This window comes from Nelusetta ayraudi, unplaced genomic scaffold, assembly GCF_046127955.1.
Source record: "Nelusetta ayraudi isolate G7.1 ecotype Tasmania unplaced genomic scaffold, CSIRO-AGI_Nayr_v1 ptg000017l, whole genome shotgun sequence".
Lineage (NCBI taxonomy): Eukaryota > Metazoa > Chordata > Actinopteri > Tetraodontiformes > Monacanthidae > Nelusetta > Nelusetta ayraudi.
In genome coordinates, this window is record NW_027466067.1 from 7,617,352 (window position 1) to 7,639,728 (window position 22,377).

A 22,377-nucleotide genomic window follows, 5' to 3' on the forward strand; every position below is an offset into this window, starting at 1 on the left:
GTACCAGGGGCGGTACCAGGGGTACAGGACTAAAAGTCGGAATATTTGGGGTTATTCTAAGATCAGCCAACGTGTCTTCTGCATGCGTCTTACCAGCTTTCCCAATCTGTACAGCCAGCCTGGTCAGTTTGCCTTGGAGCACCGACTTCTCCTTCTTGGTCACATTGACCTTCTTCACTGGTTTTACTTCCTCTTTTTCCTCCGACTCGGCCGCCTCCTCGCTCTTCAGCGGCTGGATCTCTAGGGCGATGCCGTCCTGCGTTTTGGCTGGGGGAGAGGGATGGTAAGGTGGTGGTTGTGGGTGGAGAGGAGGTTTGGAGGGGACCGATGGGTAAGGAAAGGCAGGGTTGGTTTTTGTAAGGGGGTGTTATCAGGACGATTGAAGAGGAGAATTTGTAGATATAGGGAAAGAAGTTTTAGGGTAAAATTATATAAATAAATAAGACATAAGGAAATTTTTAATCATGACCAAGATTAGGAGGAGAGGATGAGGGAAGGCAGGACAAGTTGGCAAGGAGCAAATGAATGAAATCAATTGGAGAACAGGAAAAGAGGGGAGGATCAGGGTTCAGGAGTGGTTGGAGATGGAGGGCAGAGAAGCAGAGAAAGCGTTACAGATTCTGTCGCCAAGGGAAGCCGCCAACAACCGTGGTCCTCTGAGAAATAAGAGGAGGCTTCTGACTCTTTATCTACAACACGGTGACCTCTGGCTGAATGCAGACAGCAGCGTTTCATTAAATTACGGGATCACAGAACATTCACGACTGAAACGGTCCAAGGAGCTTTTTAACGAGTGTCGCAGACATGTCGAAAGAAAGACACACACACACACACACACACACACACACACACACACACACACACACACACACACACACACACACACACACACACACACACACACACACACACACACACACACACACACACACACACACACGAGTCTGACATGGCGTCTGTCTGCACTTCCTGCTCCTCATTTGCATAAGCTAATTCTGCATTTGCATTCCACTTCGTCAGCAGCGATGCTGTTTGGGCTGTCGTGCACATGGATCTTTTTAATCGGTTTGTTTTACACCAAAGGAATGTGAACGGGAGATAAATAGAAACAGAGAGGAGCAACACTGATCTGATGCCGTGTTGCTGGTCTGTCCTCATGTACAAAAAAAAGATAAGGAAACGTAAGTCGGAGCCGAATGATTTCTTGATGGCTTATCGTGTTTTTAGATTGGTACCCAAATATAGTCTTTGTGTGATTTTTGCCTTTAATAGAGACAACTACAACACTGAAAAGACAAGATCTAAAAAAGGACATGAAGCTGGATTATATTCCTGGAGACCACATGTCTGACAGACTGCTGAGAAAGATTTACACTTTTCTAGATTACACTCTACTTCTGATCTGCTTAAATTAGCAGATGAGGTCATCAGTAGATGCTGACTTTGAGAGTATGGCTTTTTTGCACTGCTGCAAACTAGTACTGTATAAAATATTTTAAATCTAGTTTGTGTAGTAGTGTTTTTTCTTATTAATTTGGCGTACCTCAAGAAAATGTTCTTTAAAAATAATTTTTAAACACACACACGGTTCAGTGACTATAATGAGGCACTTTGTGCTCTTGCTTGTTCACTTCTGTCAAAGTTAAATAATGTGAGGTTATCAACCCAACAATAATTTAGGAAAAAATGGTGAAACTCTTTAAAAATGTTGTAATGTGTTGCTGACAGGTGGCAGTTTAACAAGTGTTTTAGTTGTAAATAATTTAGCTGTATTATGCATTTGATATAAAGTTGATCCACACATACGTCTTCTGAGTTACAGAGTAAAGAAAATATTTAGCAAACTGAATGAGTATCACAACTGCAGGATTACAAAGATCACAAGTAGCAGGATTACAATTGTTACCATGAATGAAGTAAGGACACTGGAAGACAGTCGAAGAATGCTAGACTGCATCATTTTCTACCTGCTCCGTTTTCATAGGTTTGAAATCTAGTCAAGGTTTACAGCAGAAACCTGCACATTTCATTTTCAGACACATTTTTATGAAACAACCCTGTATAGTTGCAGTTATCACTGTCTTACACTGCATTTCATCAGGTTCACAGAAAGAACTGGAGAGCCTTAAATGCTAAAATGAAACCCACTTCATGATAGCATGACCTCAACATGACATTTAGACATTCTAAATGCGGGGATGAGTCCATGTCAAACCAGGAAGCTGTGGAGCTTTATGCACATGGTCCACTCTGAAGACAAGCCACAACATTGAACTAACTGACACAGCTGCACACGAACAGGACTGAGACCCACTGACCAATCACAGAACTGTAAACAGGCGCAGCACTGAACCATGGTAGAGCGCATGGCGGGCAGAGGGGAGGGTGGCATGTCTGACGACTAAAAAAAAGGAATGCAAGTCAACATACAGATAGGGGAATGCAAAGGATCGACCCCCCCAAAAAACAAATAAATGAATAAATAAATGAATAAAACAGCGCCAACAAAAATACAACAGCGATGCAGAACCACGACTGAGTGAGACGGGAAGAGGAAGAGGCTGCAGTGGCTGCAGGAGACTTCAGCAACATGGAAATAACAGGAGAGAGGGAGAGAGTCAGACGGTGATTACAAGACAACATGAAGTCCTGAGCAACACCCTGCAAGGAGGCAACGGTGAGAGAGATGGGGAATCAAAAGGCAAGGAAGGAAAGAAAAGAAAAAAGGAGCAAAAAGGTTCACAAACGGAAAAGACAACAGCCCACAGCCCACTAATACTGCAAGGGTGCAACTCCCACACAGACTGGCAGCCCGGCCCTCAGCCAAAATACATCACTGCACTGTCACCAGCTGTTGGTTCCCCACCTCCCCTTGGTGTTGACCAGGAGGTACGAAATCAGAATATGTCATGAAACCAGTGTGTGGGAATGAACTTTAGAAGAAGCACCAGCAGGAAGCGGCCAGGTTAGCAGCTAGAAAGGGCTAGTTTACAGTGAGACACCAGTTAGTCAAAGGCAGCGTTCAGACTACAGGCAAATCTGATTCAAATCAGATTCCTTCTCAAATCCCAATTTTAGGGCCGACTGTCCACACTGTTTTTAGCAAGTGTCCAAATGAGCTCTGGCTCTGTTCAGACTCGGCCACATTGACCATTCTGACAGGTTGCTGTGGCAACGACGTCAAAGCAGAGGCGTCGTCTGGCACGTGTAGTGTGTGACATTACACAAGTTTTCTACTTCTGTTCGCTCCATTATGTTGTAGCTACGCACCTGGAATGGCGCTCTGTGTCTGGTGTAGAGTGAGTGACGTCACGGACAGCCAAAACCCATTGGTGTGTTTGGAGCTGTTCAGACTGAGACACATCAGTCCAAATGCGATTTGAAACTACCTCCAGAAGGTGGTTTCAATCCATTTTGCAAAAAATTGGATTTCATGCGATTTGTGACTGTTCAGACTACAAAAGAGCCATCAGGTTTCAATCTGGATGGGTTAAAAATCGGATGTTGGCTGGCAGTCGGAACGAGGCTAAAGAATTGGGCACTTTTTCTTTCGATGCCCACTTTTTCAAACTAAAATGAACTGAAAAATAGATTCTGACACATTGTGAAGTGTGAGCCAGTGCCTCTTCCTCTGCATACACCAGACACAGATAAACATGTTCATCCCACTGGAGGCATGAAAGAGCAACTTCACAGTGCTGCTGAGCGCAAAGCCTGAGGAAACTCAGACTAAATCCAAGAAGTAAATGTGCGGTGAAATCGCAGAGAAGATAAAGAGGCCATAATGCACAAAAGAGCCTCGACGGCGGCAAGACGTCCCTGAGAGCGAAGACGTATGGAAGTGAAAGTAAGGGATGTGACAAAAGGTGTTTTTTTGTTTTGTTTTTTTTACCCTCAGATTTTGTCGCAGCTTGGTGAAAGGTGCGTTCCTATGTATATCGAGAAACATTATGCCTGCAGCAGATGCTCAAACCACAGGAGGTTTGGAGAAGGGGAACATGAGAGTGAGCATGTATGTGTGAGTGTGTGTGCATGCACGCGCAGTGACAGCTTGCAGAGGAAGTTAGACATGCGTTTGGTCACATGGGACACGGTGCACGGTTGGCCAGTCAATTTTTGGAGGTTAAAGTGAGGACGGCGTCAACAAAAATGTGCCATCACCAGTTCCTCAAGGCAAAGGAGGAGGAAGCCTCTGACTCAAAAAACAGCATCAGCTTTTGAGGACCCCGCATTGGCGGCTCCAGGGATGTCAGAGGGAAGAAAATTTGCGGGATCCTAGGGGAAATTTACAGGAGGAAGGAGGGTGTGTTCCAAATTGCATATTTCTGCACTAAATACTTTATGGTGCTAGGGTTTAAAATTGAGAGGAAGTGTGTGTGTTTGCAATGGGTATTTATTTGGAACCATGTATTTCAACATTTACATTTCTAAAGCCAATTGTGTTTTATAATAACATTTAAACAGTGAATTACTTCCTATTGATAAATCTTGACGGAAATGTTTATAAAAAGTAAAATAAAACTGTAATGTTCAACTATAAATAAACATTTGATTAAATAATGTTTAGAAATAACCTTTAGAAAGGCTCAATAAGTTATTGCAAGGCTTAAATATGTTTATCAGAATTTATAATATTTACAGAACAAAAATGAGAACACAAACTGAGACCAGAGATGCATTTTGGTCCTTTTAAATGGTAGATACTTCAAGGTACCAAATCCAAGCAGTACCGAAGCAGTATCATAACATACCCACTGAAATGTCAGAACGCACACTCGGGCACAAATGCCTGCAGTCCAGTGACCTAAGAAAGTTACCATGACAACTGTGGATGCTGTGATTGGCTGTTAAAGACTAGGACAGTTGAGAGTTGCACCCTGTTACAGGTAAAGCAAGGCAGAAAAACATCCCCCCCCTAAAACAGCAGATAAAGAGAGAGAGAAAGAGAGAGGGCGATGGACTTGACACTCCCCTCCTGCCGCTGGGTGGAGGGTGAGGAGAGGGTGAGTAACAGGGAGGATGGAGGACAGAGGGACAAATGGATGAATGGAGGGGTTACCTTTGTTGCGATTTTCGGGGGGTCCTTGTTTTTTACCTGTTCGGACAGAGAGAGAGGGCGGAATGCTGATAAGATGGCTCAAAGGAAAAAATAAGCTCAAATCAAATAAACTGAGGGGAGAACACAAAGTTCAAACTGATTGAAACCCACAAGGTGTGTGTGTACTGTGTGTGTGTTGTGGGCAGGAATGGACCAATCAGAGGAGAGAGACGCGCAAATTCCTTCTGCAGAGAACCGGGGACACGGTGAACCTGCACAGGGCCAGGACAATAAGTCTGTAATGGGATCAATGAATTAATAAACCTTCAGTTCAGAGGTTGTTTCTTTAAAGAAGCCATGCTGCTGCTGGTGTGCAATATTTCACTGGTTTGGCAATCTCCATTTTCTTTTTATATGTCTTTATTTCTGTGGACTAACTGGGTGCTTTATGTCCTGAATTTATAAAATAAAAGGGTATGCATTAAAAAAATACAGATTAAAGCTCAGGTGTTATTACATTGCACTAATGTATGAGGTGGAATAAAGATGTCGCCTGCTCTACCTACAGTGCCAACTTCTCATTAATATGGTCAACTGTTTCTTTGCCCCCCCTGCTCCCCTGGGCTTCCTTCCTTCTGGCACCCACTTTCATTTCATTTGCAATGCAAATAGTTATGCATTATGCACAACTACAGTCTGCACACATCCAACCGATCAGGCTCCTAAACATCAGATCGTTCTGCTCCAGGTAGGCGTTCTTGTGATATGCACATGGACTTTGTCTTATTGCATTGGTGGAGTGCACATTTATTCGGTGTGCATTAATGTTCATTGCCAGCCTTATCTTATTACCCTGATATCAATCAATGTGCACACTATTTGAAAGATATGTGGACGCGTTACCTTCCCATTTTGTGCTTCACTAGAGTGTATTTTCATCCTAATGTGCGTGCGTGTGTGTGTCTGTCTGTCTTACAGGACTTGAAGGAAGAGGACAGGAGGTGATTGTAATGGATTTGGTTTCCCCACTTAAAAGGTCACGCCACAAGTCTGACCTTTGCTGTTGTTGTTTGTGTATGTTCAGTTAAACATCCGTCATTGATCAGATATGTGAGCCGCGCAGACCTTTCAGGGAAGTTAACTTCCTGATGGCCCAGTAAAGTGCTTTTATTGTGAAAACGCACAGTCACGCACGCACACGGCCTGAGAAGCAGACACAGCCAATTGTAATGCTGTTGGTGGTTTGTGATTGATGAGATAGATTTAACTACTGTGGTGGTGGTGTGTGTGTGTGTGTGTGTGTGTGTGTGTGTGTGTGTGTGTGTGTGGGCGCGTGCGTGCGTGTTGTGCTTGAAGTAGCCGTTTGTGACCGTAAGGACTGCTGTTATCAGGGTCCACAACAGTGCTCTGGTGGTTCTTTGTGGTTCATTAACATTTCAAGATGTCTAGATGTGGACACTTTTATTGAAAACGGGCGCAAACAATTTAGTGGCCCTCCAACAGAGACTTCGGTGATGCTGATGAATATTTCCCTATGATCCTTATTCCCATTTAATTGCCATTGCATCAAATAAAAAAATAAAATGCGGTTCTCTTTATTAGGAACTCGTTGGTTTAATTTAAAAATGAAGTACAAGTGGCCGAATTTGAACAGATCTTGAGCGTCTCTCACCGCTGAGTGGGTTCATTCAGCCAGTTCACAATGAATGCCTGACAAACTCAAACTTCAGCCAATAAAACAAATGAACGGACAAAAAAAAAAAAGAAACTGAAAAAGAAAAAAACATGAGCCAAAGGGAGTTAGCATGATCACAAGCAAATCAAAAGCAACCGAGACAGACTGCAGAAGCCTGTTGGTTTACATCACACTGCTCTGTGACTGTACAAGGATCACCTGGACTCTGGCTTTTGAAGGGGATCTTCAAAATGCAACTGCATGTGCGAGTAGAGGAACTCAAGTTTGACGTTTGAACCGGCTCTACTGTCAAATCAACAACTCAGGCTAGAGGCCTTAAAACTACCACGAATAAATGAGAAGACCAAAAGGCTGTTCCGTCCAGTGGCTGCTGGTCAGGGCTGTTGTGTAAAACAACTAAACTTTCCACATGGGCTTCTAAAATGAAAGTCATTTTTTTTCTAGCAGGTATGTACTAAAACAGAGTACTAATAGTTTGAATGTTAAGATTTTAGACTCAAGTTAAAGGCAAAATCATTTAAATCTACAACTGCAGGTGTGAACTCGCGTAGCCAGGGAAGCTCATGCTGTCAGCTCAAAATAACCCTCAAGATGCAGGTCATTTTTTTTATTTTTTTATTACAGAGCCATAAAGGCTACTCCAGGTTGTACCTTGGCAAGTTTGTTACACCTTGACCAGAGAATTACTGCTTGGAATTACAGCTTTGTATTTGAAGTTCGTGAAAATGTGTAAAGTGAAATATACATCTTTGACTCAAAAAGTCAAATAATCAAAAGTCGAGTTAATTATGTGGATGAATCGTTCCAATGGTAGGGTAGGTCAACTCCGCGGTGATCTCATTTATTCCCTGGTGGCCTTTTCTGGTCAGATTGAAGCTTGTTAAAGTCAAACGGTGATATTTAGACCCTTCAAACAGCTCCGCTGTTACGGCTCAGACTGGATGAACTCTACCTGCTGACAGAGTCAGCGAGTGACGACAGGAGACGAGTCAAATCAACACCGGCCGATAAAAAGTGCCAATATTTCCAATCCGCACTGTTCAAACAGTAGAGTAGAAATATTCAGACAAGCAGATAGTCTTTCTAACCGACTTTCGTCCCAACACTTCACACACTTGCTGTCCTCGTGTGACAGTCAGCAGTGTCTTTTTGAGAGAGGATTTCTGGAGGGTCTTACTTTTCTTGACCTTCTTCTCTTCATCGTTCTCGCTGGCGCCCAGCAGAGTGAAGATGATGCCGGTCTGAGAATTGAGGCCGACGGCAGACACCACCATCCGGCCCGATCCCTCCATGACGTGGGTCCCTGAAAGAAAGGGAGGCCAAAAATTAAAACCCATGACGGGAATGGGAAGAAAAACGATTCTTGCACAACTTAATAGACAATCAAGGGACCAAAAACAGACCCATTATGTTTTAATGTGTCTAAAGGACATCCTTATCTTTTTACAATGACAGAATACATTTTAAGCTAATAAATATGTTTTAAAGCTAATTGTTGATGAACAAAACATAATCTCTTTGTTGTGAGTGAGAGAGAAGAGTAATTATTTCAAATATCTGGACTCGTTTTGCCTTTTTCATCGAATGTGAACAGGCACTCACCGGACAGCAGCATAGGGTCCTTCTCCAGAGACTTGCGGACTTGATCCGACTCCCCGGTCAGAGAACTCTCGTCAATCTTCAGGTCGTTGCCTTGGATGAGGATGCCGTCAGCAGGAAGCAGGTCTCCTGCAGGAACAGACATCAGAGGGTGTAAAAATTCACTATTTGATGCATATCTCTTCCCAGGCTTTAAACAAAATAAACTTCACTGGTCATGTATATATGCGCAGTCAAGTATATTCTGTGTATTTGTCCCATGCTCCTGAGAGGAGCAGCCGCCTGGCTGCACCAAAAGGACCAGACCCGGAACTCCGCCAGTCCATTTGCATGGGAACGCTGGCAGGTCATTAACCTAATATAGGTTTTAATGATTGTGGGGAAACTGGGGCATCTGGTGGAGAAAACATTCCCGCCACTCTGAGAGGACATCCTCATGAGGGAATTCAGCCCAGAACTTCAGTCCGACTGTGAAGCAATAGTGCTTATCACTGTGCCATCACGTCGCCACTTAGAAGTCATTAAGACCCTGGTTGGAAAATGTTCTTTCCAAAGGTACCATTTTAGGTTGGGACTAATTCACCATCCATGTGATGCATTTTTTTATGTCTGTAATCTGTTTAGCCATCATTTCTGAATGCTATTATTTACTCCACACATTCAGATGAAAGGAAATCTCAATTGTCCAACACAAAAAAAGTGGCTAACACTATCTTTAATGTGTGTTAGTAGCAGAGGCATGACAGGTCCCTTCTGATTTTTAAAACAGTCTATTGCGAAAGAAATGCTCCTTAAATATTTAGCGTGGGTAACTGAGTTAATCCACCATCCATCCAGTCTACTCGCCACTTTATTTGCTAGACTTTAATGAAATGTTGACTAGATTTACAAAATTTTGTCTTTTTTACGTCAACCTTTTTCATGAAATTTTGACGCTATTCACGAAATCTCAATTTAAAACTCGAAACGAAAACTTGAATAAAAATCTTCCTGTAATATTTTTTTCTCTTCTTGCGGCTCTAATCCTCTTTCGTAGTGCAGACAGGAGCAGAGAAAAACAGCAGATTCGTTTTGCGTTGACCGACTTCAAGTGATCGGTTTTCAACTGAATCCTGGTTCACTGACTAGATAGAAGCAGCTCCCACAGTACATGATGTTGAATCCCAGGAAGGAAGGTGCAGAACAAACCTGATTCCCCGGAGAAAATTCAGCACATAAAACCCGCTTAGATTTTGTAACATCGTGTGGCTGGGGGATCAGTCGACACCAAAGACTTGACGCCGACTCGTCCCAGAGTGCAACACGTCTGCAGTTGAGCACTCGAGTGTGAGTTGCGTCGGGAAGACGGCAGCGCCGCTCGAGGCGTCGCCGTGCAGCTCATCATAATGCCTGGCGAGTTGCTCTTACACCGCACCGTGACCGACATGGGAGTTGAGGATCCAGATGGTGCTTGCGAGGCATTGGCCCTCCTATCTGGTCAGTTATTGTGAAGCACTGAAATGTCAAGGACAGCCCGGCGCTGTCTGGAGTCCCCTTTTTAAGATTCGAGCCCTGCGGAGCAAAGGGACGTCTCCCACTCCAATGCAGGGATGATTGGTGAGGTTTGGGAGGTTCGGCCTCTCAAACGGCTGTTGTGACTGAGTGCTTGGTTTGTTTTCTTGATCATCGGGAACCAGACAATGTGTGAGAGGGAAAACCCTGCGCGGCCAGGTCGATTATGCATTGAACACTGTGAGGCTCCAGCCTCGAGGACCTGACCGCATCGAGTCTGTTGAAGACTTTGCTCACATCCACCACAGCGGCGGTGATGGACGGAGGGTCAAGAGGGTGGAGTGAGTGGCCGCGGAGGAGGGAAGGGAAGGATGTTCAGGTAAATGGTGTTGACGACGGGTTGTCAGAGGTGAACCCAGACGTAGAGGATTACATGGGGATGATGGGAATCTGTTATTTGTTGACCATTTGTTAATCGTGTTGTTCAAAGAAAACAGAAAAACAAATAACTGGAGGTGTGGTTCCAACTCGGGTGTCTGGGAGCTCTTACCGTATTTGATCTGAGCAATGTCTCCCACCACGAGCTCGGCCACGGGGATTTGGATGACCTGGCCTTTACGGATGACGGTAAACTTTTGCTCCTGCTCGATGCGGCTCTGCAGCCCACGGAACTGCTTCTCCTTGGACCAGTCGTTGAATGCCGTTACCAGGACTACGATGATCACGGAGAAGAGGATGGCGGCGCCTTCAATCCAACCGGCCTGAGACTCGCCCTCGTCCTCCACGCCGCCGCCCACCAGGCCACACGCTGTTGGGAGGGGGATGAACAGCCGTCAGGGTTGGCGATTTAAAAGGGCAAAAAAATAGAACACAATTTTTTTTTTTTTCAGTTATGTCACATTTTAATTGCATTTAAATGATTCGTCCTTGTTAAAACACTGCAGCTGATTAAACTTTGAATGAATGACCTGAATGATGATTAAAAGATTAAGAGAACAGAAACAAAGAAAGAAATTATATAAATATATATAGAAACAGATTTTAAGCTTTTTTTTTAAATTACAAGTTAAAAAAATACATTAAGATATTGATATACTTTTTTTTATAAGCGATATGATTTATCTGATTAGTATTCAGCAGAGCCTTTTTAGGAGGCTGGTGAAAAAAGACAAGAATCGGTTCTATCTATATTCATCTAACACCAGCAAACTGAGAATATTTAACATGAAACATGGTATATTAAACAGTAAAATGTACTTTGCGGGTTTGGATTAAAACCATGCTGCCATCTAATAGGATCTTTCTCACATAATATCGTGACAATGCAGATTACAGTAAGGACTGAATGACAAAAATAACAACTGCACTTGGTGGCCTGAAACACCCACAAAACCTAAAACTAGGTTCGACAGAAAACCCCTGATGTTAACATATGAGTTATTATTTGATATAAATATACTACAGACATGGCCAAATGTCTCCAGTCGTCTCAGTGGCATTTAGTGTACCCACCTTCACTGTCTCCCCCTGGTGGATGGTAAAAAGACAGGCCCAGTGAGATGATGGCAGCGATTTCCAGGATGATGAGGGTGACGTCCTGCAGAGCTTCCCACACCAGCTGCAGGAACGTCTTGGCCTTCTTGGGGGGAATGAAGTTCCGGCCAAATGCATTGTGACGGTTCTCCAAGTCAAAGGGGTTCCCAGACAGACCTGCACACACGGACAAAGGAACTCATTCAGCTTCAGGTTCGAAAAAGGTTGAGCATTCCGTTGTTTTCCGTCTTATCTGAGAAAAAAAACAAAAAAAAAACACAACCACTGGGTGAGTTAAGGTCACTGTGTGCTGAAATGGTGGACGGTTTCCCTCTGAAGTCATTTTCACACTTAATCTTCTCTTGCACAGAACTCTGCAGTCACTGCCCTTGAGACGTTTTTTTTTTTTAATGTGGGGCCAAACATACCCCAACATCATTAGATCATCACATAGCAACAGCGGCACCTCCACAGACACAAGGTCCTCCCTTAAGTATTACAGCTTCAAGTGAACGTTCAAATGCAGAATAGAGCTAGACTGTCGAGTCGCAGTTTACGTCCCATTGACTGGCTTCAATGAGGGACGCAGCCTCAAAGCTTCTTCAATCAAGGATGATCAATCAAGGAAAAGATTATGAAACATTTTCATGTAACTTTAAGATGTATTTTTATTGGGACTGGATAATAAAATCTGATTGGTCAAGGTTTTCCTGCGTTTGACATTTCCTGTGTGGTTCTTTTGGCCTGGCGATCTCTCCAGCAACAGTTCCTTTTCTGCTACAGTTTTTAACAAAGTAATAGTTTTCTCTAATTGTATTAGTTTATCTAACCAAACGGTAAAAAATATTGTGCAAGTGTGTTAATATCCAAAGTTTCTCCATGACTGGTCCATCCTGGTAAACCTCCTGCCATTATGCCATTATGGTGGCATTAGATTCTCTGGTGGTGAACCACTACACTGTCCAATAACATCCCAGCATGTGCTGCTCCACCTGCACCCTATCAGCAGGCAGCGTCTGGGTCAGCTTATAGGGAAAATAATAAGAACTTCTATTATAATCAGGAAGGAAGCATCATCGTCCATGACAATAGGACTACACAAATCCAATAGCTCATTTGGAGATGTCTGCAGCTGGACATCGACCCTCAGCTGGAGTATCCGTTCCCCACCGCTGACTGAAGACCAAACAATATCTATGAGTTATTGATTCCACAGCCGTGGCTGTCATTTTTCCAGCAGGGAATCATCTGTTTCCCATATGCAGAGGGGAATCGCGGGGAGTCTCTTGGCTCAACAATTCAACATCATTTTCCAGAAAAATGTGGGCGCGAATCAGATCAGAGAAGTCTTTATCATACTTGATACCGACGGATTTTCAGAGCTAAGCTGTCCACCAACTGACCTCATTAACTTCAACTTTAGCAAATGGTATTCATCTTCAACTTCAGAGCCCAGTAGAATGTGAAATTAGATTTTAAGAAGTTCCTATTCTGAAAAACATGTATTCTTACATTGCATTGCCAACTAACGCACCCAGTACAAAAAAAATGACAGTTTGCACATATTTCTGTGCTATTGCTCTGAAACGAGTCGTTTGGATTTGGCTCGACTTTCTATGCAAGAAGCCAACCTGATTATCATAGTAACGCCACTGCAGAATGAGCAAGTGGTAGTAGCATCTTCCGTGCTAGTTAGCACTAGCAGAAAAAATTAACACGCTGCAAAGACTCATATCGCCCCCTAGTGTGGGGGAGGTGGACACGTTCCCGTCAATAATTTGATTTTCTCAGCTGCTTGTAAACTGGGACAAGAAGAGAAGTCCGATTAGAATGAAAAAAAAAGACGAATTATGAGCTTAGCTCGGTTATGCTCTGCCAACACTAGCGAGCCAATCACAAGGGACTGGGCTGTTCCAAGGCGGAGCCATGGATGGAGCAGAGAGGGGGGGGGGGGCAGTACCTCTTCTTTAGGATGAGTGAGAGAAACACCTGTACTGTAAGGCCTGTACAGCTCAGACCACCAAAATCAATTCATTGAAAATGGCCACAAGGCCACTTAAATTAGAAATTAATCCCTTTTAATTGTCAATTGTAATTTTGGCTTCCGAGATTAAAAAGAAAGAAGAAAAAATAAATAATTGAGGTAAAAGTGATGCAAAATGTCATCGATTGAATTGCATGAGCTTGCTAGAATGGTCTTAAATTGCAGCCCAGTGAGTTTTGAAGACCAACAGAAACACAGGGTAGTGTGAGAAACGCAGTCCAGAGGTCAATGAGGTAAAGAATTGACACAAGACTGCGTGACATGGCACAATGCAGTTTACATAAACAGAGTCAGAGGAATGAAGAGGGCATTGGTCCCATCTCGAGGGATGGAAAAGGAATGAATGGAAAAAGGTATTGTTCCTTTCAATAGGAACGGAAATGAACTGACCTGCTGATCTCCGTGTTTTAAGAGTCTATAGTTTATTAAAATAAGCAAATCAGTCATTGAATGTTACTCAAAACAATGTCAGGCATTTTTTTATGTTTTCTTCATTTGAAGTTTCACATTATTCTGTTTTAGTAGCTTGAGATGCACTAATGACCTTCCTTTCAGTGAAAAATATTGAATTGCAATTTCATTATCATTCAAAATCACACAGAGCCTATATATATGGGTATTTTCAGGGGTGGAGCTGGGGGTACTTTCTGATTGACAGCTTTGCCAACTACATGGCTGGTGTGGATCCTCGGAGGAAGTGGGAGACATGCAGGGCAACGTGACGAGAATGTCAACAGCTGGCGCTGCCAGGACGTCTCATGAAGTGTCAGCATGAACACATTTCTGCCTTCACATGTCCCATCACGGGACCCGTCTCACATTCTGTGCAGACAGAGTGACTGACTGACTGATGAATTCCCCTTGCCATCGCCTTTAGGTCAGCGGGTCAAACCTGCTGACATTAGTTACACCAAAAATGTGTTTACGTGATTTGCGTTTTGTGAAAATGAATTAATCCTGAATATAATTATTTTTAATTAATCAGAAAAATCTGAGGTTCTTTGGAGGTTTGCCTTGGCGAAGAAAATTTTCCCACACTTTTCCAACAGCATGAGTGCAAGAAGACGATAGACCCAAGTAAAAAGCATGAGCATTCCATTCCATGGGCTTCACAAAATAAAGCCATGTGCTCTAAATTTAGCTCCTCATGTCAAGCTTCTTTTCTTGGGTGACATTGTCTCAGAAGGCCTCTTCAACATTATTAAAAATCTACGCACCCCGCCCAGGTCTTCCTCCTCTCCTTCTTCTTCTTCCCTAAATAAGTCTGTTTCAGCGCGGATGTTTGATTTTGAGCGAGCCTTCTGACTCGGACGCTGCGTGAGGAGCTTTGTACTTCGAGAGTGGGAACGTGAACATCTGTATGATGCGCTGCTCGGCAAAAAAAAAACGGGCATTTTAAAAATACACACCAGCTGTCAAGTCCGTCATAGGCTGCGTCCCACTGCTGCACGGCTCAGTTCAAAGTTTGATTTTTATCTTTTTGAAGCCGGTGATTGCTCCTGTCACACTAATAAAAGCAAAGAGAAACTTTCTTCCTGCTCTCCGAGTGATAAGAGCCTATTTTTTTAAATTAATTTTTTCCATTTTTGGGTTTCATGTTTTTGACTGTGATGGCAGGTTTCTTCTGGTGCTTGCTGTCGGCCACTACCGGTACAGATGAAAGCTCCAACATGATGTTTCAGTGGCAGTGGAGCAGTCAACTGCACATACACACAGGCCTGTCGGAGATGTTTAGGAATTTCAGCCTCCGGCAGAAGTAGACGAGATGTGTCCAGAATAAGGTCTCGCCCAAATCAGAGAATCATCCAGTGGCGCACAGCAACATTATTTCTTCCCAAAGTGCTTCTTCCTCACTTTCACCCCCTGTCCGGGTTACTTCCCGTTTCCTCTCTTCTCTCACACTTTAACGGGCCATCAAGCCGCCCTGCTCTCCATATCTCCAACCACCGCTTACCCTCCCCCCGATAGTCACTAGCTGCGTTTCCATGACAGGTTTTCGCAAAATAAAAGCAATATTTCTAAAATTTCGACTAAGTCAAATAGCGATTTGCAGGCGTTTCCGTTGAATGGTGTAAAGCAGAGGTCTCCAACCACCGGGCCGCAGACCGGTGCTGGTCTGTGGGTCATTTGGTACCGGGCCGGACAGAAAGAATAATTAACTTCCATTAAATGAATCCCGTTTCATTCATGATCTGAGTCTGTACAATTTTATTTTGAAAAATTACTGGATTCTCTCCGTTACGTCCATCTAACGCTCAACTCTTGACGCATGTCAATCCACGTGTCTCGGTCACCTGATACATTAGAGAGCAACATGAGTGTCGATCGCCATCTCCTCCACTCCACCCCCAATTCCAGGGGTAATGGAAACGCAGCTACTGTCGCACAAAAACAGGTCATCGTTTTGTCCCACCTCAGGTGCATCTATTGTTCCATCCATCCTGGAAGTCGACTGAATACTAATCATATTGTGTTGCTGCCGTTTGTCCTTTCACTGATGTATGGGGCCAAGTCACCGCATCACTTACGGTTCCTGGTAATTCGGAAGGGTTTCAAAGGGATTTAGGTCAATTTTTAATGTCATCATTTTTCTATTGCTATATTCAAATCATGAATAATGCAAATATGTTTGCAAAAATATGTTAAAGGGAACCAAAACTTCAACTATTCAAAATCAAAGAGCAGCGGGTGAACTTGGTGAACTTAATCCAACTACTGTAAGGAGAAACTTCTTCAAAATGAGGAGTTCTAATAGCCACCAAGTTGTAAAAAAGTTAGATGACTAAGGAAGGCGGCAATATAACAATAAATCTGTAAGGGAACCAAAGTCGAACACATAACAAACGTGTACTAGTCCAATGTTTATGAACAAGGTTAAAAGATAAACCTCACTGAAATATTTTCCCCTCAAGATTTGGCCTAGAAAAAAAAGCACAAATGTCCAACAACAATACAACACAGACGCACAAACCACACACAAAAAAAATACATGCACACATTCAATACCTTTGCCAAACAAAAGAAATTAAGAAGAAAACTGATCATATACATGAGTATGAAAAAGACATTTTACTAAAAATGCAAACAAGCAATAGAACTTTTGTCCTATATTTCCTGAAATATAGGAAATTTCCTTCATTCTGATGACTTCCTGTCTGTCTCATCATTATTCCACCCAGAGCATGTGGCATGTTTGTGGTTGTTTGTCCCATTCTGTTTCAACCCTGGGTAATAACACAGTATACAGTAGAGCATCATGGGAGATCTCATAGGAACCTCTGCTTCAACACAGAGATGTAGTCAGAGTTATAAATGGAAGCCTACGTGCCAATATGGCAGGCTGTGGATATTTTACCACAGAGCAGAGGGCAAAATGGCCAATAAGAAAATTCCACAACCAGCCAAGAAACCTGAAAGGCCAATAATGAACTGCGTCCAAGTTTGAGTTTTTTTTGGTGCTTGCATTCATGAAGAGCAAATCCCCTCAGTCCACTGTGCTGTGATTAAGTGTTTCCTGACCAGCAGGAAACGTGAAGCTTGGCTTCTAAGAAAGGAAACTATTTCAAGTTTGAACTTGGTACAAGTTTGTCATTGTGTAACCACAAGGACACTTGCTCGCTGATAACAAAGCCTACTTTTTTTTTTTTTTTTTTTTTTTTTTTTTTTTTAAAGGTGTTCTTGCTTGGGCAGAGTAGAAGGCAACACACTTGGGCTTGAGACTTCCAACTTAAGCACAGTTAGCTAATTGTGTTAGAAAGCTTGTACCACTGAAAATAAATGGAAGGCGAGGTTTGATAAACTGTCCAAATAAGAGAACAGCATTTATTATTGTTGTTGTTGTACCTTGATCTATGCGGGGGGCAGGGGGAAACAAACAAATGTGCTCCCTTGTCCGGTGATATTATATTTGCAGCAGTGAAGATGATAAAGCACTCAGTTGCAAGCGGGGCACGCCATAAATTCAGAAAGTTTGAGGAAAAAAGGATTTAGTGTCACAATGTGAACACTTCCAATTTAAAACTAATCATTCTCCGACATTCACCGATAAGCATTTTTGTGTTTCCTCAGGTTATGAATACTGCTCTACTGCCAGCTTTGCATTACAAATAGCATGAAAATTGAGTTTGTATGCATAGCGCACAGAAAAAGTGTTGCATCTGCATTAGCGATAATGTCACTCTGAGGGGAAACCTGGCAAACGCATAAACAAAAAAGAATTGTCGCGGTGGAAGGAGAAAAACTTGCGTTTACTTCTGGTAGAAAAGGATACGTAACATACAGAAGCAGATACGAGGGAGAAAAGACAAGAGGTTAAGAGCATTGCATGTCTGTGTCCTCCTCCACACACTCAAAGGAGCATTCTGCTTCAGCTGGCATGGGTGAATGGGTGACCTGAGGGGGTGTGTGTGTGCTATGCAGATCATGCTGAATCTCAGATTGCTTCATGCCTTCTCACACAACAGCACTTTCAAGGACCCAACACGCTATGAGGGCAAGAATTCCCTGAGCCTTCTTATACGCTGTGTGTGTGTGTATGAGAGCAAGAGGGGGAGAGATGGACAGAGAGGGAGAGATTAAAGGAAAGAAAGTTGAAACTAGTAATAAACATGTATTCTTTTTGAGAGCTTCATCTAGATCCAAAATAGATACTGAGTGGCAGCAAAAACAAGGACATTTGTAACAAATAAATATTCTTCTGTGGATGCATTTAATCTTAATGCTTAAATCAATGTCTTAGGTTATTCTCAAGATGCAGTTAGTGTCTAAAATTATATATATTATCACAATTTCCTTCTTTTGGCTTTCTGAAAATTTGAAAACATGCAGTATTTTAAGACCAAGATCCTTTTTTTTTCTTTGTGAAAACAGAGGACATTGTTCAGTTCACACAACATAACATGATGCATTTGTTCTGAAGTCATCTCTGTTCTTTTGCCTAGCCCTCGTCTAGGCCGGGGACCATTACATCACCACTAGATAGAAACTTTGTCCGTTTTTCCGTAAAAAAAAACAAACAGAAATTTAACCAATTAAACCGGCATAGCAGTGCTGTTCACATGCTGTAGGACAGCGGTTCTGGCCTACAGGTTTCCAAACTTGGCAGTATGCATCAATCTCTTCTTCCAATCGTTTCCCTAACGACTTCATGTACACTTTACCAAACTTGAGATAGAACTAAACTTTTGTGACTGTATCAATGTTCAATGTGGTGGATTGCTAAAAAAGAAATAAATGCATGATTAAAAATGTTTTTAAAAAGTCTTAATGTGAAAATAAAAACCTCACGTCGAGGTTAGAAGAAGGTGCAAACGGCTGCAAAAGTAAAATGAAAATTAACTTTAGTGCACGGCACGCTGCAACTAATAACGTGACCGATGCGCACCCGATCTGGACGAGGGGTGACGAGTAATGTCGGAGAAGGGGAAGGAGTCTGGCTGAAAGAGATTGCGGTTTGGACAGTTAAATCTTAGACGATGTCTTGCCACAATCAGATCCCGGCCTATTTGTTTAGCCGTCTCCCCGCACTCAGTTTTCACGATGTTTCCTCTCAACTTGGCCGAGGAAATCTTTTAACTTAACTTGTCTGGTAATTACAGAATTAATTAACGGGGCGGCAAGAATGCCTAGGCTGGAAATCAATCAGCCAAATTAATAATCCGATTATTCCGAATCAATCAAAACAATTAACCCGGCACAAATGAATACAAATGATTTTTAATTAATTTTCATCAGTTTGAACAGACTCAGTCAATCTCCTCTCAAAAAAACAAAACAAAAAAAACCTTTGCGCAGATGGCCGTTACGGTTGGAACTAAATTTTATCTGCCGGTTTCAGACCTCCGTGCGTTTTTTTTAATTTTTTTTTAGACAACACGTTTCATTGAAAGAATTGACATGACAATGCAATGGAGGGAGGCAACACACACCTCCTTTCTTCTGCGAGAAGTAGTGACAGAACAAACGGCTCATTGGCATGTCACTCCTAAAAATAGTCGCTTATTTTTAGGCCCGTGTTCGTTAAGCTCTTTGTGTCTCAACTGCCGTTCTGAGCAAATTCACATCTGAAAGCGCGTCTCTCTCTCTCTCACGCTCAAAGCCTCCGTGTCCTCGCAACATGAATTGCGTTTTGAAGAGCGACGAGAACGACGATCGATGACCTCCAAACGGGCAGCAGACTGATCCATCAATACACATTAGCCAGCAGGACGCAACGGCTGCAAACGAGCCTCCGGTGTGCTTGCGCGTGTGTTTGTGCACGTGCAGGTGCGAACGCGTTTAAACTCTGGACGATGGAGACTAAGTGTCCAACTGAGAGCCGAAGCCGACTGACAGAAAGTAAAAGCCGCTGAGGAGGAAACATCTCATTATCGCAGGCAGAACGTTGAAGCGATACCGTAACACGGTTAAATACGCGCTAACAGAGAAAGGTGGCGTGAGAGGGAGAGGGGGAGGTCGCTAAGTGCTGCCCTAATGCCCCCGTCACCGAGGTAATCACTTGGGCCGACTGTTGACCGGTCAGAAGCGACAGGGAAGCGCGTTTGGGATAATTTTTTAGGATGGACTAAATAACTGGACTAGCTCAGGCATGGGCAAACTATGGCCTGGGGGTCATATATGGCTCGTTAAGCTTTCCAATAGGGACAGCCGAACTTGAAGCACCTTTAATCGTAAGTAAGTCGTAAGATATTTGCATTCATCCAATTTTACGTTTGTTTTAAGAGTCATGTCAATAAAGCACTAAATACCGTGGGGCTTCAAAGGCACCGATTTTACTGTAATTTTGCTTTTATTCATTTTCAATATACATCCATATTTTTTTTCCTCCCATGAGGTGGGTCACCGAAACACTCCATCCATCCGCTCCTGCTCCGTGCCCCTCTGTCAAATTTTAGATTGCCCACTCCTGGACTAGCCACAAAGACAAAGTTTTCTTTAACTTTTCTCAACTTTGCTCAACCATTAGAATGGTAACTCCTGTAATCTTGTGTGCAATCTTGTGTAATCTGTGGCGTGTGGTCATAAAACTGGATCCAGAACGTTTTAAGAGCCTTCAGACGAGCCGTGACATGCAGCCATTTTTTTTTTTTTGGAACGTTGGCGAACAGCTTAACATTACCACCTGGTGTGCTGATAATTACAACAAACCAACCACAAGGAGGTATTTAATCACAAATTGTCTAGCTTTTCGTCATATTTTCCCTCCACGTGCACAATTAAAAGTTGGTCAGCTATTGCTGCAGGATGCCGTGGCTCGTTTTTGCAAAACAAATTCGCCTCACAAATAAAGACACTGCAGGTCCACGCAGAATCCTGGGGTTCTGTTTTTAAAACGCTCCCCCACTTGCTTACAAATTGCCTCGAGATGCACGCGCTTGTCAGACGTCAGCATCTTTTATCTTTTATCGTCCTTTAAAGTCTAATCAATGTTTTCTAGAGTGTGGCGTGCATTGCAAATACGGCCGCAGTTTTAACCCACATCTCAATCGACCCGGTCCATTGTTGACTGCCTGCAATAGCAGATTCATTTTATTGATGTGGATTTTGTGTAAAAAAGCAAAAAAAAAATACATAAAGAAACCATAGACATAAAAGAAATGGAATCTTTGCAGCCTGGCTTCCATTTATGATCCGTTTAGTACCAGAAAGTCTACAAACAAGCAGAGCCGGGGCTTTGTGGTCTGGCATGAGGATGCTGGATTATCTATTTCTGCAAGCGTTGTGTTTACATACGTTCCTATTTTGTTATGTGGCTGGCTTTTCTATATCATTCGAATCAGCCCTGCCCTTTAAGTCCGTCACTCAGTAAATAAACAGCGAGGCTCTTTGGAACGTTGAATAAAAAGAGCCATTCAAAACAAATTAGACCCAACATTTTACCAGCAACGTGACATTAGATGCATTCGAAACAGCCTTTTATTGTACATAAACTTACAATGACCGAAGCAGAAATAATAGTTCATTTCTAAATGTCAGTGTTGCAATTCAAGTGCGGCGCAGCTTTATCTAAACTTTAAGCCACGGTGACCTGCCTTTGGAATGGGAAAAAGAAATACATTGTATCACTGAAATATGAGCCTGTGTGCTAACATATTTTTGTGTGCAACAACACAGTGATGTTTCATTACAGGGGCAGGGGAATAAAGGGTGATGTTTCAGTGAGAAATATGCCCGCACTTCATTAATCAAAAGATCAAAAATCACTAACTGCCAACTTTGAATCTGTGAGCTTACCCATCTGGCTTAGGGCTGCAACAATTCGTCGACGTAATCAATTAAGTCGATATTTAAGTTGTAAGAAATCTGTTTAAGGTATTTAACTGTGATAAACATTGCATATGACCTTTAAATCGTGAATCAATATACCCATGTTATTTTACGTTGAAAAATATAACAACTATGGGACAGATAAATGCTTTTTGTGTCACTATTTTGATATATTTGTTTAAAAACGCATGTGGTCGGGGGGGGGGGCTGCCTAGAAATAACTTCCTTCCTCGGTGCGTTTACATTTCACAATGAGACCGGAGTAAAGTGATGAAGTGCCGGCTTTGTTTGCACCAACACACAAACAGTTCTGCGGCGCTAGTTCAGAAACCTGGATGACATATTTGAATTTTTCCATCAGTTCACCCTCCACACACACACACGCACACAGTTGCGTTGCATTAAGGGTGAGGGCCGATTTGCTGCTCTCAGTGTCAAATTGAAATTCCTCTAAGTGTAAAGTGTTGCACTTTTTGATCCAGTGCGAAGACACACTGAACAGACACACCTCCAACAGTCGATCATTATCCGTTTGCCCTGGATCTTGCACTCCCTCACCCCCCAACACTCTCTCTCTCTCTCTACCTTTGCCTCTGCAGTGAAAATATAATTACAGTTAAAGTGAGTAATTTCTTGCGTGGCAGACACGACTACAGCTGTCCTCTGATTACTAAATGGAACAGAACAATGATCTATGGAGCCATTAGGGGA

General features: G+C 42.8%; 1 protein-coding gene across 3 annotated transcripts in view; it reads right to left on the reverse strand.

Annotated features, from left to right (window-relative positions):
• Positions 1-22,377, reverse strand: part of LOC142887461 (plasma membrane calcium-transporting ATPase 1-like) — a 70,171-nt gene that overhangs the window by 24,217 nt on the left and 23,577 nt on the right. For all 3 annotated transcript variants that reach the window (XM_076025128.1, XM_076025126.1, XM_076025127.1), the window contains exons 3-8: positions 11,337-11,534; positions 10,375-10,632; positions 8,337-8,462; positions 7,912-8,037; positions 5,060-5,095; positions 94-267 (exon numbers count right to left, since the gene is read on the reverse strand). In XM_076025128.1, the coding sequence (XP_075881243.1) occupies positions 94-267; positions 5,060-5,095; positions 7,912-8,037; positions 8,337-8,462; positions 10,375-10,632; positions 11,337-11,534 (918 nt within the window). The remainder of the gene's footprint in view (positions 1-93; positions 268-5,059; positions 5,096-7,911; positions 8,038-8,336; positions 8,463-10,374; positions 10,633-11,336; positions 11,535-22,377) is intronic.